Raw genomic sequence first — 20,379 nt, forward strand, 5'->3', positions numbered from 1 at the left:
TCCTCAGTCTCCTCTCTTCCTCCTCTCTCTCTCTTTTTCTCCCCTTTCTGTCTTCATGGCGCTGCTTTGTTCTTGCACTCTTTTTGGTAAGAGGCCATGTTTGTTTAATGATGAAAGGACAGCAGCAGAATGTCTTTTTCCCTGTCTTTCCCTCCTTCGTTGCATCCCGTCCTTTCTCCGTCCCCCACAACCCCCCCCACCCCCACCCCATGGCCTGGCAGTAATGTTTAACCAAAGAGATAGAGACAGAACGTTTCACAGGGACAAGGTTAACAGAACAGTGAGAGGCTTGACAAAACTCTTGACACCTCAACCACTGAACATGAATAAAAGATGCGCCCATTTTTCCAAGGCACTGTACAGCTCTGCAACATTTCTAGGAACAAACTCGTTCAGTTGCTCTGTTCTGCATTGTTTTCCTGTCAACCTGTCTAAATCTGTCACTCTCCCCTGTGAACCCAACGTCTTGCAGCATCAGTGTAGAACCATTTAATAATCCTGAAAGATCTCATGTATCTGTGATGAATACATTCAGAACAATGATGACAAGCCTGATGGACTGCATGACTGAGTGCGGCGTGTAAATTACGCAACAAAAGCTTATCCTCAGCATGCGTTGGCCTGTGTCCATGCAGCTATCTATTACCAGCAAAAAACACAGTCCAACTTAGTGTCTGCCTCAAAGGCAGACAAAAGTAATTGGACAGAATTGAGAGTAGAGTTGGGACCTCTTTGTAACAGCTCTAACAGCTTCCACTCTTCCGGGAAGGCTTTACACAGGATTTTGGATTATTTCTGTGGGAATTTTTGCCCATTCATGCAGCAGAGCATTCGTGAGGTCACACACTGATGTTGGACCAAAAGGCCTGGCTCACAATCTCCGTTCCAGTTCATCCCAAAGGTGTTGGATGGGGTTGAGGTCAGGGCTCTGTGTGGGCCAGTCAAGTTCTTCCACACCAAACTCATCCAACCGTGTCTTTATGGAGCTTTGCTTTGTGCACTGGGGCACAGTCATGCTGGAATAGCATGGGCCTTCAACAAACTGTTGCCACACAGTTCGAAGCATAGCATTGTCCAAAATGTCTTGGTATGCTGAAGCATTAAAATCAGGGGCCGAGCCTAAACCCTGAAAAACAGCCCCATGCCACACCTGAATTTAATACTAAAGAGGTGTGTCCTAATACTTTTGTCCATGGAGTGTATGATTGATATCAAGGGAGTTGTAAGATGTTATCACTGGCCCCAGTATGGAGAAAGGTTGAAGTGAGTAAACACAGGAAAAGTGGAAGAATGAGGGCAGCAGCGGGGAGAAAGATGATTGAATGAAAAAACAAGAAACATTAGAGGGCATCAGAGGTGAACAGCAAACAAGTTTTAGTTCAGGACTAAGGAGTGAGGACTAAGTGACAGAAGGAAACTCAGGAGGTCCTCATATTGGTTTAAATGCACTGACGGCCTCCAGAAATACACACACAAATCACACTCAAACCATCACACTCTGTTTCCCCCATATCTCTTATTTATTTAACACACACCAACAGAAAGCAGAGTTGAAATGAGGCTGATAAGCAAACAGCAGAGCAGCAGAAGAAGGCACTTTGATAACATTCAATATCTATTGAACTTTAACTCAAAAGTACTAATTTCCTCAAAGAAGAGTGATAGACTTTGAAAATACAAAACCCCCTCATGTCGCGCTTTCATTGTTCAGCTGAGCCTCCCGCTGATAAAAAAAAAAGCACCCAACTACGTGAAACTCAAACAAATGACAGTCAAAATACTGAGAGGAGATAATGTTTCAGGATTAAGGGGACGGGGTGCTGTTCAAGGTTAAGAATCCTCTAAATTTCACACATTAAAGTGAAAGCATTACAAAGACTCTCTTGTCATTAAATAAACTGTCACTTTAAATAATCTCTGCATTAGGATTTGAGTTAAAAGTGCCCAAACCAAGGCAGCGAATGCATTTCTAATGGTTTCTGCCTCCATATTGGTCCCTTAAATTAAAGCACTTTTGGTTTGCCCTTGCTGTCTGACATGTCCCAGAAAATTGAAGACATTCTTTATTTCCTACCTGTCAACATTGGCAATTTGTGTTGTAAATAAGAACCACTTTACATTAATCATGACTTTGGCCCAGGATGATTGAGGAGTTCAGGTGCCTCCCACTTTGCTTCCTCCGATGTGCTACACTTTGCGTGTGTGTGTGTGTCTGTGTGTGTAGAGTGAGGTTGTCGTGGTGAGTGGGTACAAGTGAAGAGGGTGGGGCTGAGTGAGGAAGGTTAAAATCCACACCCGACCCTTTTCTCCTTCAAATTCAAGTGGTTTTGTCTTCATTGGGTGCCATTTAATTAAATTCGCATTTGCAAGCGACCCCCATCCTGACTGCTCCTGTAAATCTGCACAAGGCAGCCGGTGAGCTCGAACAGACTGAGCTTAACTTAAGGAAGGCAGCGGGCAGAAACAGCGACCTGCTTGTGTGTTGCCTACTGAGCCGTAGCGGGAGCTCAACCACAACCTGAGCAAAGACATGAAGCCATTTTCCAAGATCAGCATGAGGAGCGACCAGCAGATCACTGCTAATCAATTTACCACCATGCCGATCAAAGTCTGGCAGAGCTTCAACTCACAACACAGAAGGGCTTCAGTGATTGGATTTGCCTGTTATAGATTAGCTCCAGATTATTTCACCCTTGTTAAGGATGAAATGGAAAAGTGATTATACTTCTGATCTGAATCGGCATGTCAACTGACATATTTACAAGACTTGCCACTATGCTGACACAGCCTAATAACACAGTTTTGACCCAGGAAATCAAATTAAATGTTAAGTATCAGAAAAGAGGAGGCATAACATACTAAAATTCTAGCCTGTAAACATGCAGTACACAGTATTAGTGATGCACAAGTCACCTCTTCTGCAGATGTATAACAATTACAACAAACCAGCGACACCTTCCTCCCACAGTATGTCAGAATCTCCTGTTACTCATTTTTGGTAAAACAGTCAGATGCAAGTCACATTTTTTTTGTTCTGTAGCTGAACGTTTTCTCATTTCTCATCTCACCTGGAGGTTTCTGTACAAAAACAGTACAGACAGTAGCATCTCTGAAAGCGAGATTTTATAAATTCTCCTTCTCTGCCTGGAGCAGAGTTGGATGTGGGAAGTGGCAGACTTTGCGCACAGGAAGTGATGAATACAAACTGTCTCCAAAGCAGCAGTTGTGGTCAGAGAATAATGTCTTATCCTTTTTGGTAACCGGTATGTAATTATCACAGACTGTAAACAGTACAGGAGTGTGCTGAGTGCTGTTTAATGATGTCAATTTACATCAATTCTGGATAGTTAAACCTACACTCACTTATTGTCTGGCCACTTGGGACAAGTGCAACAAGTTGTAAACACAAAATTGACACCCTGTAAAGTTGATACCACAAACTTTGTTATCTTGTTTACATATCCAGCTGGCGTGTCTTAACACAGCATTCACTTGGAGTCTTGTTTCTGACCACCTGTAACATTCTTTTAGCTCTGTTTTGCTCTCCTCCAACCCCTGAAAGAAACATCTGGCTCTTTAGCTCGATTTTCTTCATCAGCTCTACGTCGACTTCGCCTGCCTGTTGCTTGATGCTGGGAAGGTAACATATACTGGCCTTTTAGAGCTTTTACCTGGATATTATGCTGATAAGAGCAGCACAACAGTCACACAACAGACTAAAATACAGTAAAACATTGAGAGCTGAGAGAAACTGTTATAGAGTGGAGGTGTTAATTATCTGTGGGTTCATTATTTCAAGTAACCTCTTTTGCATTACACATGGTCATTTTATTTTCACCGCTACTCTAAAACTATTCATTATAACAGCTTCAAGTCCAATTCAAGTGCAACAGTTACTGCAAAGTGAAGCTTATGATAATGAGAGATAAGTGCTGTACAGGTATGACTTTGCGACTTTACCTGCTGAGTAAAATCCTATTGTTGCTCTCTGAAATATGGCAACTGAAGTATGAAGACTGTGATATTGTACATTTGACAACACATGAACAAGGCAGTTTTAAAACTGGAGCAACTGATACTGGCGGTCAGTCTACATGAGGCTTCAGCACCCGGGTGGAGTGCAGGTCAGTGTTGCTCTGCTGCTCTGACATCTGAACTGTGAGTGGGAATGTTGCTAAATGATACTGATGTCGTAACTGACTGATTTGGCTGAGTCACTACCTAAAAAAATACAAAGTAAGGAAAAAAGAGAAAGAAAGTGAATTACACTATATGCACAAAAGTATTGGGACATCTGACCATCACACCCACAGGGTTTTTATGACATCGCATTCTAAACACACAAACATTAATATGGAGTTGGTTCCCCCCTTTGCAACTATAACAGCGTCCACTGTTCTGGGAGGGCTTTCCTATTCATGCAGTACAGCATTTGTGAGATCAGGCACTGATGTTGGACCAAAAGGCCTGGCTTGCAATCTCCAGTTTCAGCTCCTGTTCATCCCAAAGGTGTGGGATGGGGCTGAGGTCAGGGCTCTGTGGGGGCCAGTATTGTCCAGAATGTCTTGGTATGCTGAATCATTAAGATTTCCCTTCACTGGAAGTCAGGGGCTGAGCCCAAACCCTACAAAACAGCCCCATTCCACACCAGAATTCAATCATAAAGTGGTGTATCATAACACTTTTGTCTATATAGTGTATTTACAGTTGCAGTCAACCAGGGATGAACCTGCAATGTCTCATATGAATGGGTCAAACACACATGTACACATGTATTACAGCGCGTAGACTTCCAGCATTAAACGACAGCAAAACATTTAAGTCGTCTATTTTTGTAAAATTTGACAAGAGAGTTCTGGATAAATTGAAAGATACATGAATGAAAGAAAAACAAGAACAAACAGCCAGAGAGTGAAATGTGGCCTCTCTCTCTCTCCATTTCCACCATGGAGGAAAATTACAGAAAGAGAGAGAGAAAATGAGAGGAAAGAGAGTGATGAGGTGACAAGAGTGTAGCACAGAGAGATGAAAGGTTCTGAGGGAAGAGAAGAGAGTGGAGAAGGGGGGATTAGAGAGACAGGGGCGAAAAAAGGCAGATGGGGAGGATGGAGGTGATGGGTGCGAGCGGATGAGCCCCAAGATGAATACTTGTGAGATGTGTAAACTTTCATATTCTAATGCTGACGATCCTCGCTGCATGTCGTCTCAGTTAGCCAAGCACCCCGCTGTGACCTCCTTCTGCAAATTAACACAAAACCCTGCAACAGTCAGGCTAAACTAGTCCTGATTCCTGTCATTCTCTTGGAGAAAAAGCAAATGACGACATGCTGTGCTGAAAACATAACATACAGAAAGAACAGAATGAAAGATGCATGAGCATACTATGCCTCGGAGTAGGCACTGAATTCCATTATATTTGTAGAAGAGAAATTCAATAGGTCATGTGCAAGAGGTAACAACAATAGAGAAATAATCCTAGACTGAACTAAGTCACAGTCAGGAAGTTGAAATACTGTAATTATCTCCGGGATATGCTTAGCTACTACGAAAAGACTAAATTGCTGCCTTAAATGTCTGCTGTTTGTGTTCAAAGTAAAGAATAATGTTAGTAAAAGTGGCACTGTGAAGTATCTACTGAGAGCCGTAGCTTCTTTGAAGCACTTTCCTTTCAAGAAAATTGAGCCCTTTACAGAATAATAAAGCAATGAGGAGAAATAAAGTGACTCCTTTAAATTTCCCACAAAAAAAGGGCATTAACACCTTGCGATAAATTAATTCTTCTGCCAACTGCGGTTTGGTGAAAGTTCATAAAGTTTGGTTTCATTCCTGTACCTGTGTTTTGTGCTATTAACGAAATATCCCGTCGTGTGTTTCACTCAGTGTTGCTGAGGATCGACTTGTACTGCCTGTTTGCAGCTTGTTTGCCTGACATCATTTTTGAGACGCGTTACATAATTTTGCAGCATACACAACTGATGCAATACAAGCAGTGACAGCAGTAACCCCAGGTACAAAGACAGCTACCGAGTACAATACTGAGTCACCTGATGTTGACCACTTAGGCACATCATCTTCATCAGAGGTCAGTCATACCAACACTGTTTCAAGGCTGATACCAACACTGATACTAATGTCAACATTTGTAAACAATTTGCAGTATTCATAATGCAAATGCATAATGCTAATGTAAATAAGCTCATTCTTTTGTTTTTTTTTTAAAGAACTGTGAAAGAAAGAGTAAACTGGACAAAGTAAGTAATGGTGACACTGTTTTCTTTTCTAAATTGCTTCAAACTGAGTTTGGCATTTGTGTACTTTCATTATTTATCACCAAACACACACAGCAATAACATCTGATCTGCAATAAGCTTATATCTGCTGCAGCATCAGGCTGATCTGATTTCTACGTTGAGGTCTATTGCTTTTAGCTTTTACATAAATGTGTTTACATTGCTGTGCTATGAAACTGTTCCAGTGTTTCTGTTATTTTGTCCACTCTCTGTATAATAATCACGCAATGAGACTGTCTCTCTTGCATCAGGCAGCAATAAAGAAATGTTGTGGTTTACTGCATTTTCTTCGTATCCTCGTCCGCTGACAGAACTGTCCTCTCCTGATATCACAACAACAAACCACAGACACCTTTCTTTGACTCACGGGTATCCTCATCATCATCATCATCATCATACCCAGTCTACAGCAAAGCCAAGCAGGCTCTCACTCTGCAACCGAGCTTCCAAAAGCCCACCATCAAACAGACGCCACCTGTGGACGAGGACAGCTCGGGCTACAGGCGACTCTGGCAGGAACAGAGAGACGGACCCCACTACAAAAGAGAACGCAGCCACCAAGCTGCTGCCCCTGCTGAGGACAGCCCTGCGTGTGACAGCCAAACACTTTACCTGATTAATCAAGCCTAGCAGTGAGGCTTTACGTGCCATTAAGAGCCTTGCTAAATGACTTCACTTCATTCATTAAAGTGGAGCATCCTCTGCGGATAGAGCCGGGCAACGCTTGGCAGACAGACAGGCAGGCAGACAAGTGAAAGGTGGGGGAGAGAGATGGTGGTAGGGCAGCGATGAGAGTGGCGAGGGCACTAAGACAAGATAAACAACGACAAATATAGACCCATTACAGTGCTGAATAATTCATCTTATACGCAGGGCTTCAGGAAGACAACAACAACAAAAACAAAAACCCACACAACCCAAACAGCCGTGAGGATTATGGAGCCTATGTACACTGAAGAGCATCTTCAAAACAAGGCTATTTACGCACACACCTTGTCTGGAAGGTACAGCGACAGGATCATGGTCAAATCGCTTCACGTGGAAAAATCAGGTTTCAGCTGACTAATCCCTGATGCATTTTCATTAGGGCAAAAGTGTAGTTTTAATGACTCTGTGCAGTGAAGGTGGAAAGCTAGGTTCAAGTGGATTCATTGTTTGAAAGTGCTGTTAGCTGCGTGCTGTAAATGCTTTGTTTCAGGTATTCGTTTGACTTTTCTACAAGCACACAATACAAGACAAAAGGACAGTACAGTAAAACTCACACACATGATTTGAAAGAGGCTGGAAAAGAGAAGATTATGGAATGCAAAAGAAATGATACACACTGATAGTATCGAGGGAAGGACAAAGATGGGTAATTTACCAGTCGACAGAGAGATAAAGATGTAGCAATGGAAAGAAAGTTGAAAAGATAAAGATTAGCAGTAACAAGAGGACTAGGGGGGGGGAGAGAAAGAGCAAGGAGAGAAAAGGAGGGGGAGAGAGAGAGAGAGAGGAAGAAGGGAGTAAATGATTAATGAAAGGAGCTGGGAAACGCAGTGAGGGGAGGTCAGGACAACGCAGAACAGGAGCGATGCTGCAGCCTGATATGAGCAAAACTGGAAAAAAACCCCAAGAACAACATTACGAACATGCTGCTGTCACACACTCTTATCAGGGAGGATCTCTGAGAAAGACTGAGCTGGTATTAGGCAAATGTATCCCCGTGTGTGTAGCTGAACCCAACGCGTAAACACAATATTTTAATTCATAAAGACAAAAACAAGTTGGTCGTTATGTCTTTGAGAGGTTTCGAGTTGTCTTTTACTAAATACAACAACCGGCAGTCCTCTCAGATAACATGAAAACCTGCATGTAGACAAAGTTTGTATCATCATCATGTATAAGAAAACTGCTATCAACATTAAGTTTATTATTTTCAGTCTGACAAGACTTCCATTACACTCCCTCAACTTCAGGCGATATCTCAGTCAAATACATGCCCAACTGGCAGTGTGCTGTGGCTCTCTCTCTCTGGCTGCTCACTGATGCATCTCTAATTGGTATTTCTGCTGATGGTCACAAGTTAAATCTATATTCTCCATTACCCCTCCACGGCATCCCCCTGGGGTCTCTCTAATGGCTCCAGCTAAAGGCAGGGCCCTTGCATTGAGCTATTCATTCAAAGTATATTCTCTCTGACGCTGGCCCGGCCGCCGTGCAGCTACAGGTCTGGTGTGCAGTTGAGAGTTGGGAGGAGCAGTAAAAAGTTCACCCCAGCTTTGAAGATTAACGAAACAGGCATCATAATCCTGCATGGAAACAGCCTGAGGAGAGACACTCATACTCAAATAAACGGTGCTTTATCTGCTCATGTTCCCTGTTTCGTCTCCGCTGAGATGGTCTCGTACACTGCTTTGCTGTGCAAATATTTGTTGTAGCCTTTATCCCTCTCACTTCCACAACACATAGTAAAGCCCTTAGTGCAGCCTTGGCTGTGTGACAGGCCCGAATGCTCCAACACCGGCTTGGCAAAGATCGGTGTAGCCTGTGCCGGCTGAGAATGGTCGGGGTTCCAACGGAGCTGGCTGACTTCAGAGCTGTGTGAGGGGTCGACCAGCAAAAATCACTGTGACATCAGACAAGAGACTATGAAATGCTGTCACATTAGTCAGCTGCACTCGGGGGATAGTGATGTCCTCGTGCAGCATTGCACCATACGTCCAATCAACTGTTTAATACATTAAAGAGGAGAAGTTTTCATTAATCACACAACAAAGACACAAAACAAGACGTTTGGCTAGAAGACTTGGAGTAGCTGTCAGGAAAACTTTCCTCCTGCAGAGAGAGGAATTTGTCACACGTAGTAGTATAAGTCAAAAGAATGAAGCTCATATCCTGACGGAGAGGAAGACTCCTGCGTTCTTTGGCTCACCTCAGTGTAGACCTTGTGTTTACCTTTCATTAACCAGATATCCCCGAGTCTCTCCATCCTCCCACCCTCCTCCGCACTGCTGGGACAGTCCAGTGCAAAGTGAATATAAATGATGGATAACAACCGCTCGAATGACAAATATTAAAGCAATGTAGATTACTTTTGAGTTATACGTTGTTCAGATGCAGAGGAACAACAATGCTCAGTATTTGGCCCAGTCTCATTTTTTTCTTGCCTCATTTTCCTGAATGCACGTTTAATAACAGCATACACCCACCACAGCCCAAATCTAACATATCCGTTTCAATTTCAAGATTCACAATCAACTTGAATACACAACAGACTACAATGAAGCACTGGGTGTCACTAAACAGTGTCTGATTCTAAATGTGCTTCTTTCATCCTGTATGAAAGAGAGGAGTAATATCCACAAGAAGAATACTGTCAGCTTATGGAGGAGCTTGAGCTACATGACTTAACAGAGACTGATAACAGCCAACTTATCAAGATACTCCGACCACAAGTCCAACTGTAGCTGCAGCCCTCCACCCTGTGTTGTAAGGAAGGCACAGAATGTGTCGCCAAAAGACAACACCCAAACCTGGTTATCATAAAATATGCTGCGCAGAACACAAAGTAAATTAAATGTAAGCTAAATAATCCACATCCTCTGACAGAGCTAAATAAAGCTGCTGAAATGTCTGTCTTGGTGACGGCAGTTTAAATAAATAATTGTAATTGTAATGACAATTAAAATAAAGAACTAAAGTGCAGTCACAGCCTCAGGTCATTTTATATAATAAACAATTACGTCTATGGCGGCTCGTACAGTACGTTGAGGACTCTAGGCAGATATGGCTATAACTTCACTTTCACTCTTTTTTTTTACTTTTTTGACACAGAAATTATTATTTTAGCACTGATTAATATGGCGATATAAGAATATTGATAAATTCATCATGTTGGTTTGTGTATCAGTCTGTGTAGTGGCTGTCAGTTCAGTGGGTGGTGCACACCACAGTGTGCTGACTGGTGGCAGCTCTGCCGGGATTGCCCCCCCCCCCCCCCCCACACACACACACACACACACACACACACACACACACACTCTCACACACACACACACACACACACACACACACACTCTCACACACACAAACCCCCGGCAAATTAGTGCAGCTGCAATTAAGACTCGAACAGACAATACAATAGAAAAGGAAGCCCTATACAAGCACAATCAGACAAAGTGAAACAGTTCTTGTTCTGTCAGCAGTGCAGAGACTCTACTGTCTCACAGAGCAGACAACAATGCCCAGAGCTGAGATAACAGGAAATGCCAGCTTATCAGAGAGAAGGAGAACCAGAGAGATGGTGAGCGAGCGTGATGGGTAGCTCGCTGTTTACTTACTGACTAATTGAGCAAAAATCTAGTGGTGTCCGTTATATAAAAATCTGTTGTTTACACGTAGGTTTCAGCCAGTAAGGTTGCTGTCCCTCCCCACAAGTGAAATTTGTTTTGGATAAAATATAAAGTGGATAAATCAAATAAAAGCGGAGGCAAATCCATCACTTTCTTAATTTGAGTTCCATTTCATTGGCTTTGATTTGTTTAGATTGAGTCACCTCTCGTGGGGAGTTTGTTTAATTTCACAGCTGAAGGAACACCAATGATTTTTAGGAGTGTTTTCCTTGTTCAACTTTCTCTACAAGCTATTACAGTAAATCTCGAATGCAACACAGCCATAAAGCTCGGAATATTAAACTGCTGTTTACAGAGTGAACTTAGAGTTTGATGGCAGCGTTTAGTGATTGTACAAGGTTAATTACGGCATTCTTTTAAAGTCTATTTTCAGAGTTTCACGGGAAGAAGAGAGTTTAATGGATTGTGCGTGCAAAGGCGATACTGAGCAGTTTCAAAATCCCCAGCTCTGTCTACAAAATGGCCAGAACACTGGAAGACAGGACAGACTAAATATTAGAAACACCTTTCACTATGATGCAGACTGGGCTAGGCTTCAACTGACTTAATTGCTTTTTCCATGAAATGTCAGAAAATACTAAAAATAAACAAATAACCCTCACGATTTCCAAAAGCTGGTAGGAATATCCTCAAACAGCTGGATACAAAGAAAGGAAGCAAATTTTCCCATCAGAGAGGCTGTAACCAGCAAAAGTTAAGCATTTTGTGCAATAAATAACTAATTAATTTATTATCAAGAACTGTCTGTGACAAATCTAATCAGTTGTAGCTAACTAGCTGTTCTGGCTAACGTTAACTTCGTGAGTTATTTGAACTGCTTTTGTTTTGCTTTTTAATGTTTAAAGCTGACTCATGACTACAACATATTGTGCTGAAAGCCTCACGTCTCAGGCAAAAAGTCAGCATCCTCACAGCTGACGATCCATAAAACATTTAAATACAGGAACAGTATTGTTTCAGTACTGCAGTGTAGTCACAGTACAGTAAATTACTGTATTTTGCCGGACCAACTATTTCACATGAGCAGATATTTTTCACTTTATAAGCACACTTCTTTATGTCTTACACACACTTCTCTTCATACTTTCACACACACACACACACACACACAGAGAGAGAGAGTGGGGCTGAGGTGTTTCCTATCTGCCATCCCCTCACCGAGTCTGGTCGACGTCTTCCTGTTATACAGAAGCCTGCAGAGCCTGGAGTGTCACTCTCCTCATCCACCTGCTCTGCAAACCGTCCAGCGACTGGCTGTCATTCATTGTTCAGCTCACACAACGCAACATTCCACAATCAGCTGCAATTCCAACAAAACCAGAGGCAGAAGGAGGCGACTGGGACGACGACACAGCTCTAATCTTATAGGATTAGAATTCCTTTCTACGGGACCTAATTGGCCTCTATTCTTTTGAACAACAAAGCTTTGAGATGAGATAAAAAAAAAAACCCTCATACAGATGAAGGCAATCTAGAGCAATTTAGGGAAGAATGTGAGGCTATTATGGGCAGCACAGAGGGTCTAGAGGAAGTATAAGTGAATGACTAACCAGTCAGAGAACTACACCATGTTTCAAAGAGAGGTTGTATATATTAGCAGTTATCAATGCATGCACTGTGATGTCTGTAAATGAATAATAATATTTAATCACAAGGAGAAACACACTTAAGAAAGTGAACAAGACTTTTGGATGAAGCCTTTTACCACAACCCGGATGACTGAGAACCTACACTGACACACTTAAGAAAGACAAAAACATATGCTGGTTGCGCTTAATCCCAGTTAGCGTCCAACACTGCTTGTCTATGGATGAGAAAAGGCATTTAGTGGACCTTAAAAAAATGAGAACTCAATGTCAGAGATTGAAAACCTGCGTGGTGGGATGCACTACTGTCTTGTATTCAGAGGGAAGAAAATATCTTCATGGGGATCAGTGGAATGATGGCCTCTATGTGACCATGTGAGGACGGTGCATTTATGGAGAATTAAAGTGTGGCACAACTTCACAAAACAGACAAAGGACAACTGAACTGAAAGCAAAACAGAAGAACTGAACGCTGTGCAGACAGAAGGCACAGTAAGAGAATAAGTGTGTGTGCAGGAGAGAGTGGGATGTATAGATAGACACACACACATACACACACACACAGGGAGAGAGAGAGAGTCTGAAGCAGTTCCTAAGCCTGGCCGTCACGCATGCTTAACCTTGCGCTAGCGCCTGTGCGATGCAGCTTGCATATCAATGATGGAGGAATATCAGCAGAGAGGCCTGCAACCAACCTCCACTACACTCAGCAGGCAGGGGAGGCACAGCAGCATCCGCACTCATGCTACTGTGGCACTACAACAGAAACACAAGTTAGACTACACTGGTGAGCAGCTGTCATCCAGTAAAACTGAGACACAGTTGACTTTTGTTAAAAGATAAAAATAAATATTACAGTTAGGCAAATTACATAAATGAGGCTGCTGAAATTTATGTTTCTGACAAATAAATATACTGACCCGCAAATTAGAAAATAAAAGCAGTAAGCAGACTCTGGGCATTTTTCAACTGAGCCTATACACAGCAAGAGTTTCCACCAACAGCATTTACTTTTGGCTGCAGCTCTCAGGTTACAGGAAGCGCTTTGAGGGAGCGTCCCTACCTACTGTGCTGTGGTTTGGAGCAAAGCTGTGCATATTTGGTGTCACCAGGGGCAAAAAAAAACTTCCTGACAAAACCACAAGTGTTACCACTAACAACATGAACAAAGTCAGACAGACAGCACGGATTGGAAGTTCCAGTCATGGTCCACAAAGCACACCCTGAAATGCCCCCCCTCTGCTTCATGTCTCGCACTCATCCACAGTGCACTGATCTGAATCCTCCACTCCCTAAATGTCAGTATCTCAATCCCAAAGATGAACCCACACACTGTATACACGGTGACTACTGCAGGGAGGAGGAGGAGGAGGAAGAGGAGGAGTGGATTCCTACAAGAGAAGAGAAGAGAAGAGAAGAGAAGAGAAGAGAAGAGAAGAGAAGAAGACAAAGGAAAGAGATGATGTGATGGTGTGTTTCTAATTAAAACAGAAGCATTCTGGGACACCCAATGGGGTCCTGAGGGACCAGCACCGGGTGATAAACTCACTCTTCCGTAGCCTCCGTCTTTTAAGGGGAGTGATAAAAGACTTTCAGGATGCTGTGCCCTCTCCTCCTCTCTTCCCCTTCTTTCCCACATGCTATCTGATGCCGACGGAGGCCTTTTGTCACGTCGATCCCTGCCAAGGACCCCAAGGCATCCTGTGAGGGTGCCTTCCACAGGGTCCTCTCTGTTGATTGACACGTCACCACCACCCCCACCCCTTTTTTTTTTCTTTTTTGCGGGCGTCGATCAGAGGCTGTCTCCCCACCGCCTCACACAGCTCAATAAGAGGCCGCTGCTTTGATAGCAGTTCTGTGGCAGTTACATCTCTGGCAGCAGGGATAAGAGAGAGACTAGGAGGGATGCCAGCAGATAAAAGAAGACTTTTAACAGCCTCTATGTGTTCAGCAGGTTAAAAAGTGTTTTCTATCAAGGTCTTGTCAAACTGTCATCATCACTTTCGTTTGAAGACAGCTCTGTATACCCAGACACAAAAAAGCATAACATAACAGAGCTGGATTTCTTCTCTGGTTTTCTTGTAATCCCTGATTGATGCTAATCTAAAAGCAGTGTGAGGATTAAAGAGTTTGGCAGCAGTTTTAATTCGACATCTTTCACTGACCATCAGCGTTGGTGAAAGACAACAATAGAGAAGCGGTGACAGCTCTCTGGGATCTCGCAGTCGGTCACAAGCATCCCACGAGAGCTGGAGAGGCTATTAGCTGCGTAATGATCACTGGATGTTGTAGTTCACGTTGACAACAGACAGATGGAGGCTGGTTTTGAGGGATGAAACATATGGGGAAAGTGCTGTAAGCAGACAGCTCAGATGGGTTTACTGACTGACACACGCAGTATGCTCTCTATTGACCAAAAACAGCTAAAAGCAGATAGATACACACATTATCACACACTTTTATATTGTTCTCCGTCAACAGGCAGGAGCGGAGCTTAGCTAAAGCTGAGGGCCCACCATGGGGATCTCATGTACGGGGGGAGAAGGCTTTCTCACTGGGGCTTTTTACCCAACCACTGAACTTAAGCCACAGGAACCAGGTGTGGCCACTTACCAGTGTAAGTGATCCACAGAGAGAGTGAAATGTGTGTGTAGAGTGCAGAGGTTCTGACATACAGCCATTATGGAGCATTAGAGCATGAGGTCCTGCAGGATATCACCTGACCTCGTCTGACCTGGACACAAGTCTCTCTTTCCCTTTTCATTTGTCTTTCACTCTTTCTTTCCAATTTTTAACCCCTTGACCGCTGAACTTTTGTTGAATTTTTATTTGACTTCCACCATTGAAGTTCAACCCACATTTGACATCCAATGTACACTAAATAGACCATTACATCAACAGATACTTTAAGGACATTACATTAGGGCCTTCTCCAAACAGTTGCCACAAAGCTGGAAGCATAGCATTGTCCAAAATGTCTCAGTATGCTGAAGCATTAAGATTCCCCTTTTGCTGGAAGTCAGGGGCTGAGCCCAACCCTGAAAAACAGTCCCATGCCACACCTGAATTCAATAATAAAGAGGTGTCTCAATACTTTTGTCTATGTAGTGTATGTTTATCGTCTGCCTATATTCTTTTGTCGATGCTCTTACAAATGATCTTCCCCTCTCTCTCTCTCTCTCTCTCTCCTCTAATGAGTGCATCTCTGTCACTCAAGGACACTGAGATGTAACCCAAGCAAAATAAATAAATAAATAAATCACCTCATCAATTACATTCAACAGGTGGCAGCTGGCACGGACAAAATCAAATTCCCTGCACAGCTACAGCATGTGTGTGTGTGTGAGAGAGATTCTGCTCTATTTTTATTGTAGTTCTCCTGTAATGCTTCTCACTGTCAGAGCCAGAGTGGCAGCTTGAATTGCTTCTGTCGGATAAACACTCCCAGCATGCACTGCTTTGCCTCAGTCTGCGCAATGCTGCATTGGCAGCCTCCTGGCAGGATTGTGAGGTATCTCAGTTCAGAGGTAGCTGTGTGTGTGTGTGTGTGTGTGTGTGTGCAGAATGATGATCCTTACAGCACCAGAAATGCTTAAATCTGGCGACTAAACTACAGCACTTACAGCAGTTGGACTTCTCACATCTGTGAGTTTACAGTTTCATCTTATTAATCTGATAAGTGAAAACAAATAAAACACAGGTTGTACTTGTGAGGAAAAAGTCCAAAAGTCCACGTATGTGCTGAATATTTGTGTGACCAGGAAAAAAAAACAGCAATGCAAGCATGCGTGTGTGTTTCAAGCAGTGTTTGTTCCCTGATTCATTACACGCACGGAAAAGGGAAAAAAAGGAATGTGTACTATGTGCTGCAATGCAACTCACTCTGAACCACAATCCCAGAACTATGTGGAATGCGTCCTCTAACTGCCAGTGACTGAAACCTACACTCGTTGAACAACTGCAGTACACAGTCAGTGGTCGTGTACTGTCGCTCTGAATCAAAATCAAGTGCAGACCGTTACACAGGTACAGCCAGAGAGAGAGGGAAACGATAGCTGAACAGTGAGGCTGTCTGAGACCCAGAGAGAGTGCTCACTACAAGCACACAGGCATAAAGAGCAGGTCTCATTACCTCTCGCTGTGAAACACACACACACACACACACACACACACACAGAGGTAAGGTCTTGCTGATTTTGAGGGGAAACCGCTGTTTACATCTCTGTTGTCTCAAGCTTTGAAGGATCAATCAAATCATAAGTTACACATCATCTCACTTACCACTTGTGGTATCTGGCCATGCAGTTGGTGTGGATTTTATTTGCGGATGGTGAGTAATCCGTAAACTGTTAAACAGTTTGTGACTGAAACTACTTTCTGCTGATGAAATGATCCTAACCAAAACTAGTGATGGTACTTTGATTTCAAATGTCATTTTTTTCACAGCTCAGAACAGCACATCACCTTTAACGAACTGAACTTTTTGAACCTGAACTTTCAGTGTGGTGTGATAGCATTAGTCGTTTAGTGAAACAATATATCTTATTTTTTCACTTCAGGAATAATTCTAATATTTAGGTGAAAATAAAAAGCTGTTTAGTTGTTTTAGTTGTTTAGTGTATTTTCAGCTGTTATGCGGTATAATGCAGAATACCTTTAAGATTTTAAAGTTGTTCATATCAAGAGCAAAGAGGCTAGCTGACATGCAAAACAACAGGTGATAATCAAGAAGTGTGGACATATAGGATAAAAAAAGCTAAAGTGCTACGCTCTGTGATTATCAGAGCTTTTAATCACACTGTGTCATTTTTTCATCTCCAAGTATGCAAAGTGCAAAATCACCCGTTAAACATTTGGAAATCTTTAATATAATAATCTGCCAAGATAAAAAAAAAGATGTCGAACTGTAGCACCGGAGCAGGAACACACACACACACATATACACACACACAAGTCAGGTGTTTATCACACTCACACACACAAGTGAACAGAGGTCAGTGGCATTCGGAGCTCCTGTGCATCTACATGGGCGAGATGCCAGAGACTTCTGTCTGCAGGGGTCCATTCTGAGGTCAATACTACAACGATGTAAACTAATGATCCAGCAAATTCCCCCTCCTGCTCTCTCTCTCTCTCTCTCTCTTTCTCTCCCCCTCCTCCCTCTTTCCCTCAGTCTGTTGTTGCCCTCTGCCTCTCCCACTCTCTGATCCCCTGCTGCGCTGCAGAAATGAGAAGCAACTCAAGCGTCGGGCCTGCTCGGCTTCTCCGATACACACCACTGATAAACAAGGCTGCTTGTTAGGAGACAAATGAAACTCTGCCTTGCCCGATATATGCCTTGAACTTGAGTTTTCATCTGGGGTTGTGCTGTCACCAAGTCCTTTCTTTTTGGTGTGGCCTTAACATTAACGCCGAACAGAACTTCACTCTGGCCTCAAAGAATGTAAACACACACAGAAAACGAAATGTTCTGCAACAATGTGGAAGTCTAAATTAAATGTGACGCCAAACAGAAAGACACCCCAGCAAGAAGTTTGGTGTCTGCAGGAAGCGTCTCGTCTGCTTCTGATTTCATACAGTCTACATCGGAGACAGTGTAGTATCTCTGTGGTCATGTATTGAAATTTTTTGACAAAATCTACTATAGAAGAAAAATGGCATGTATAGGGTTAGCTGTTTTTAAAAAAAGGGAACTCCAACCACAAATAATCTGAAAATACTTCCACTGTATTTGTGGATGAAACCAAAACTCAGCTTGTATGTTCCCTTTAAAGACAACAGGTAATCCACTCACGTCTGAAAACGCAAACCGAGGTTTCTTCATTGTACATAACCATACATTGTACTAACACTTCCACATAGTAAGTATCTGCAGTAAAGCTTATATATCACATACATGCTTACACATGCACATACACGTATGTCTGCTCACAGAGAGTATCTTCCAGGCCTGGAGGAAGCTTTCCATCTCTGCCTCTGTCAGTACATGCAGTAAGTCAGCCGTAGAACCACACTGTTCAGTCCTATCCCTCTCATATCGATTGGGAATAAAGAATGGGGCTCAAGGGATGAGGCTGAAAACACTCAATCACACTGTTGACAAACATGAGCGAACTGGATTCAAAAGACACAATAAATAAGTCAAAGTAGCTGGGAGCAGGCGATGATTAATCCAGTCTTTTACGGACATATTACCAGGTCAAATAACCCCAAAGGATTCCGCAACCGAAAAATACAGCTTAAATGCACTGGCTGTGTGTTTGTCTTTCTTTGTATAGTTATGTCAAACACACACACACACACACACACACACACACCCCAAATCACTTATCAGCTTCAGAGGTCCTAACCAGATATGTATATGTTATTGTCTGCTCACAGTCAAAGGCACGTCATCAATAAGTACATGCTCAGCTCCTCCTCAGCGGGTTCTGATCCATATCCCCGCTCACTGACCCCCAGCATCCAAAAAGCACTGAGCAGCCATGTCTGCCTGAATGCACCTGAGTTTGGGGGCTTCACCTTAAAGCACTCTGCTATTGCATCCAGTTTTGGAACATCTGCAATTAGTTTTCACATCTAATGCATTACAGCAGATAAGATGTCGCTCATGTGCCAAACTGCATATACAGACCTTACATTTTTAGAAGTTGAGGTGTTTGTAACAACCTGACTGGATATGATATTTCTATTAAAACAATATTACACTGACACTGATGTCCTAACTCTACAATGTAAAGGCTCGTGTCTGATAAGGAAAAAAGCCTAATTAGTTCCCTTTTTGCCCAGCCAATGAGAAGCATCCCCATTACAAACGCTGAACTGCTGTGCGTCCTCTTCTATATGGCCAACTGTGTTACAAAAAGCCAGCCCTGTCTCGCCCAGAAACGGACTGTATGCTGTCACAAATCGGATCTGCTGTAGGGGTGACTGGACTCAAGGAGCGTGGCATTCAACGCAAGACAGTCTCTCTGAGAGGCGACACGTCCAAACGCACAGCGGTTCGCGAGCAGTCAAATGCGCGGACTTTGTTGCCGCTTTTACCGCCGACAGACGGTCGTGAAGGTCCTCTTAGGCTCCGCATGTGTACAAAGTCTTTCAGTCGGAGCAGTTGAATACGTGTGAAGATTTTCACGTACAACAGTGCAAAATTACAAGTTAATGTTTAAAATGAAATATCTCGGAATGAAACAGGACAACAAGCGCAGGAAATGGAAAGACATCTTATTATGCTGCTGGATAAAAACGGCTCAAAGCTGAAATGAAGCAGAAACTGCGGCTTCGATTCGAGCCTGCTTTGTTTAATTACAGTAAAATCACACCCACAAATTGTCTATCTCTCGTCAAATAAATGAAGCAGTCAACTTTCCAAGGCTTGCAGAGCGCTGAGCAGAGAGCCCCATGCCGCTGAGTGTAGCGCCGTGCGCCCTCCCCTGCCACCGCTCCGTGTGCGACTGCCCCTGGCCGCTCATGAATTTCCCTCGCAGCCGCGGTTTCCTCCCCCATAAATAAAACTTACTTTTCTCTGGCTTGGCTGTCGGACGGCACGTTGCTACTCTTGCCTTTGGCGTACATGCTTGCAGAGAGCTCCGATTGTCACGCACCTGTCAACCCATCACAACCTCCCTGGGCACAGCCCCGTCACCATGGTGACACAAGCAGCGTCGTCTCCCATTGGATGTCCCGCTGTTCGGGACCGCCCGCTCGCCATGGCAACGACCAGTGAGTGACAGCAGCTTGGCCACGCCCCTCGCAGATAGCTCCACCCCCACCTTCTCTCTGTCTCTCTCTCTCTCTCTCTCAGCTTCACTGTCTTTCCCTCTGCTAACCCCAGCCTGTCTGTCTGAAGGTTGTCTGTCTGTCTGTGTCTTGCCCATCCCGTCCCTGATTGGAAAGGCTCTTCTGACATGCAGACAGACTGACACACACACACACACACACACACACACGTATATATATCCACACACACACGCACACACACACACACATCCGCACTCCCTCCCTCTATTCTCCTCTCTCAGAGCAAGGGGGGATTTGAAACCGTCCAACTAGGCTTTTAAACAACTGGCTTTGGCTGTTCCTTTTATAGACAATCACACCCTCTACTGA

General features: G+C 43.4%; 1 protein-coding gene across 1 annotated transcript in view; it reads right to left on the minus strand.

Annotated features, from left to right (window-relative positions):
* LOC124058093 (single-stranded DNA-binding protein 2) overlaps positions 1-20,024 on the minus strand; it is a 51,428-nt gene extending 31,404 nt beyond the window's left edge. The window contains exon 1 of the mRNA XM_046386964.1: positions 19,790-20,024. Within this exon, the coding sequence (XP_046242920.1) occupies positions 19,790-19,845 (56 nt within the window). The 5' untranslated portion in view covers positions 19,846-20,024. The remainder of the gene's footprint in view (positions 1-19,789) is intronic.
* Positions 20,025-20,379: the final 355 nt, after the last annotated feature.

The sequence above is a fragment of the Scatophagus argus genome, chromosome 4 (genome assembly GCF_020382885.2).
Source record: "Scatophagus argus isolate fScaArg1 chromosome 4, fScaArg1.pri, whole genome shotgun sequence".
In the NCBI taxonomy this organism is placed as follows: domain Eukaryota; kingdom Metazoa; phylum Chordata; class Actinopteri; family Scatophagidae; genus Scatophagus; species Scatophagus argus.